Source organism: Sinocyclocheilus anshuiensis, unplaced genomic scaffold (assembly GCF_001515605.1).
Source record: "Sinocyclocheilus anshuiensis isolate Anshui unplaced genomic scaffold, SAMN03320099.WGS_v1.1 scaffold3242, whole genome shotgun sequence".
In the NCBI taxonomy this organism is placed as follows: domain Eukaryota; kingdom Metazoa; phylum Chordata; class Actinopteri; order Cypriniformes; family Cyprinidae; genus Sinocyclocheilus; species Sinocyclocheilus anshuiensis.
The window spans coordinates 111,064-115,183 of NW_015541065.1; the positions used below are offsets into that span (position 1 = coordinate 111,064).

Consider the following 4,120-nt stretch of genomic DNA (forward strand, 5'->3'; position numbering starts at 1 on the left):
CTGTATATCTTAATGCAGATTTAAATATTAAGCACATACTTAAAGTTTAAGCTAGACTATTATAGTTCACGCTTAACAGTAAAAATGCCACATGCAACCAATGTTTTGAAATTAAGCCTGCGTGAGCAATTTAGGAAATTAAACTAGAGGGACAACCAAAAACAAACAGAATGTAATGGAAAAAATGGCATAGTATCTTCATTTTATCTTGACATGCCCATTGTATGCTGAACAATAAAACAATTTCAAGTGCACAATACATACCACATCCTGAAGATTTTACAGTTTGAGACGTGACCTTTTGATTCCATTTTTTAAGTGAAACCTTTTCATTCTTAATCTTTGTTTTCATAATCTACTGCCTTCAGAATATGTGTCTTTTAACAGTCCACCTTGTGAAAAGAATAGTTTGGCATATAAAAAAGGCATGTGCTGTTGAAACGAGGGTCATTTCTGGACCAGAATTACACCACAGGTCAAAGCTTGTCTTTCCACACTTCATGCTTCAGGGAGCTCATATAATTACCCGTGTGCACTAGCATTGTGTGTGTGTGTGTCTGTGTGAGAGAGAATGAGAATGTAGGGTATCATAACACTGATGCAACCTTTGCCCTTTGACCTTTCCTGTGCTTTGTGTTGCACTAGTTGCTCTCTAGCTGATCTCAAAGATATGTCAACATTTGCATGGCTCCGTCTCTGTCACAACAGGTTAAAATGAGCTCTGAGATCATGATATCCTCTGTGTATTTTTGGTACCTTTTATGACATCTTGTTACTTCCCTTACAAAAAAGTACCATGGTACAGTGAAGGTAATATGATGGTACTTTGATATATACCATAGTACATACTGAAATTAATTATACTTCAAGGCAGAGTTATTATAACTTAGAATTTCATTTTATTTAGAATTTTTACATTTGTTTAGTTTTAGATTTTTTTCTGTTTTTTAGTTACTTGTAATTATTATTGGTTATATTTTAGGGCTGCCAAAGTTAACTGGTATTTTTTTTTAAATAATAATAATAAATTAGCCCCCCACCAACAATACCATGGTAGTACCATAATATATGTTCAAAAACCATGGTGGTACTGTAGTACAGTACCTTTTGCTACTTTTCTGTAAGTGTTGTCAAAACGGTTTACAAAAGACAATAAAGACAAAATGCTCTTATTTTTTTGTATAATAAACGTAAGTCTTTTAAATTCTCAAAAACACTCCTTAACTTTAAGTCTTAGCATTACTGATGAACTGTTGTGCATGTACTTCATTGAAATTGCTGGTATAATACAATGAAAATTTATTATACAGATGTTCAAATGGCGTTTATCTAACACTTTTCATAATGCATGACCTGTATTGATGAAAACGTTCTCCCATAAACTATGAAATGGCCTTGGTGTTTTCAAAATGTCCAAAACATGAATGACAGATAAATAATTTAAATAACACAATCCCAGCTGACATTACGTGCTGCATCTCGGAGAACAGCCACTTTAAAGTGCTTCGGTTGTTCCCCCTCAACTGTCGAGTCTAAAACGAGAATATCATGAGAAATGCTCATCAACACGAGTTGGTGAATGGAGATTAGAAATGTCCCGCTTCTCGACCTGTAAACATTTACCCAGCAGCACTGTGATGAGAAGGACAAGCTGGGAATCATTCACTCTTCCAGTCTCTCTGCCTTTTTGTCCAAGTCTAGCCTAGCTGGCTGCTGATGTCCAGGGCTTTCTGGTACACCTGGGTAACATCATCCAGATCGCCCAGTAAGGAGAAGCTGCCATTGTCTCCAGGGGAACCAGGAGGGCTGCGAATGCCCTTTCCGCTGGTCTGAAGGCCCCTGAACCCAGCCATCTGCAGCAAGTCTTCGGCCGACAGCGAGCCCCGGATGTTGGGTTTCGGAGAGGCGGGAGGCCAGTCCAACCCCATGCTGGAGAGACCCTTCTCCTCGTACAAGATGCTAGATGGCCTGCTTTGGCTCCGCGAGACAGTTGAGTCTGCCGGGACCTCCCCATGGACTCCCACGGCACTGTGTGTGGAATATTTCCCATTACGCTTCAGTATACCTTTCCTCCCGACAGTCCGTTTGGGTGGTGAGCTGTTCGGAGGCTGCACAGTGGCACCCCCTAACAGTTCGGAGGACTCGCTGCGCTCCGGCGAGGAGTAATACCCAGACTCGCGCTGCTGATTATTTTTCAGAATGCCTTTCTTGGGTAACATGGACACCATTTTGGCTGGCGAGCCACCCAGCGTGTCCTCTGGCTCTGGACTAGAGCCGGACTCAACGTCTTGGTAGCAAATGGACCGTCTGAGCTCTACTTCGCACAGACTCTGGGACCGCTGGTCTCCACTGGTCGCCCGAGTCTTCAGGATGCTCTTTGGTCTCTTGAGGCCTGGCTTCTCCTCTGCAACACCCCACATCCCACCATCGTTCTCCTTCATGGACTTTCTCAGACGCCGGGCTGGAGTCAAGGCTGTATTAGTGACATTGTTAATGTTACCAGGCTCTGGGCATTGAACTTTGCCTGGACGGACCTCAGTGCGGTTCTGCCAGTCAATGAAGCGGGCCAGCATGGGCGAGCTGTTTTCCCTTTGCGTTTGGCAGTCGCACACGCTGGATTTCCAGCCCCAGTTCACCCACCAGTGATTTGCAATGTCCTCAATTGTAGCTCTGCGATCTGGATTAACCATCAACATCCAGCGGATCAAACCACGAGCGTCTGAATAGGATGGAGAGATTTGAACTCGCTCAGGAAACTTGGAGACATTTGGGTTCAGATGACTTTGAAATGTCAATCGAGAAGACACATACCTGATGACTGTGGTGGTTCCCTGTATTCTCCGTTGCTGATCTGGCGAATGAGTCTTTGGTGGTCTCCTCCATCGAAGGGCATTGTTCCGTAGACGAGAGTGTAGAGTAATACGCCCAACGCCCAACTGTCAACCTGTCAAAACAACCCCACACTGATAAACTTGTCCACAAGGAGATACAGTTGAAAATGGTTTATGGAATTCTTTTGTTTGTTTCAATCATAGTTTTTGTCTATGTATGTTAGTATGAAGAATTACTAACAATGTTTTTTTTTTTATTATTAATTATATAAATGTCAATAAATAAAATACATAGTTAAATAAAATACTGTATTATACATTGACTTATTATATTAATATAAATACAATATTATCAACATGATGCTCTTTTTTGTGTATCATTTTTCATTTAATTAACGGCTTCACAGACCGGTTAACATTTGTACTAGTTGAGCATGTGACGGTAAACGCTTGCCATCATTTAGCAATAGATTAAAAGGTTGTGTTATTTTATTTTCCTGCCTGGGCCATAAAGACAACCACCTATTTTTATAAACATCTAATCAAGCTGTCATTGTACACCTAATGTATGAGAACAATAGGTAATCTCACATATATCTGCGCAGAAACTGCCATCATAATTCCTGCTCGTTATTTAATAATTTCTCGTGCCCAACGTCGTCTGACCCTGCTGCTCCTCTGCTGATTAGCCAAGGGTGAAGGCCAGGAATGAGGAGGTATCTAGGGGAAACAATGGCTGATTACAGCGCAGGAAGCGTCCACTCCCCAAACTCCAGACCTGTCTAACCCTGAGTAGATGTGAGGAACTCTGTGATTGTTGGCCCTGATCCACTGATCTCTGACCAGCGAGAAGAACGCTGCCTTTCCCATGGTCTCCAGTTATGTAAGGATTATTGAGGGACCAGGGGGATCATTGTGAGTGTGTATGATTGAATGTCCAAAGGCTTTTAGAGTCTTGCATGTGTCATCGTACATTAAAAAACAGAAAAAAGTATGGGAATTTTGATATATTCCTGTGTTCCAGACAGGCTTAGTGTTTGGCTATTAAATATTAGGAACCATGAAGGGGCTATAAGAATGCTTGATATCCTGAAAATAGCTTTGAGATTAGTCCTCATTCTTTTTGGCAAAGTCTTTGTTTCTCACTGGATTATGGAGGATGTTGGGCACACTGACTGACTTGGCCTGTGAAGCGATTCCTGTGTGGGGAGTGACTGAGTTTGGATGTGGAATGAGGGGTGGTCTTGCCTCCTTCAGATATGAGTTGGAAACACTTTCTCTTTCCCTTT

At 41.8% G+C, this 4,120-nt stretch overlaps 1 protein-coding gene across 1 annotated transcript in view; it reads right to left on the reverse strand.

Annotated features, from left to right (window-relative positions):
• Nucleotides 1-1,043: 1,043 nt before the first annotated feature.
• Nucleotides 1,044-4,120, reverse strand: part of LOC107690659 (NUAK family SNF1-like kinase 1) — a 12,573-nt gene continuing 9,496 nt past the window's right edge. Inside the window, exons 6-7 of the mRNA XM_016489041.1 lie at nucleotides 2,812-2,944; nucleotides 1,044-2,719 (exon numbers count right to left, since the gene is read on the reverse strand). Of these exons, the coding sequence (XP_016344527.1) occupies nucleotides 1,698-2,719; nucleotides 2,812-2,944 (1,155 nt within the window). The 3' untranslated portion in view covers nucleotides 1,044-1,697. The remainder of the gene's footprint in view (nucleotides 2,720-2,811; nucleotides 2,945-4,120) is intronic.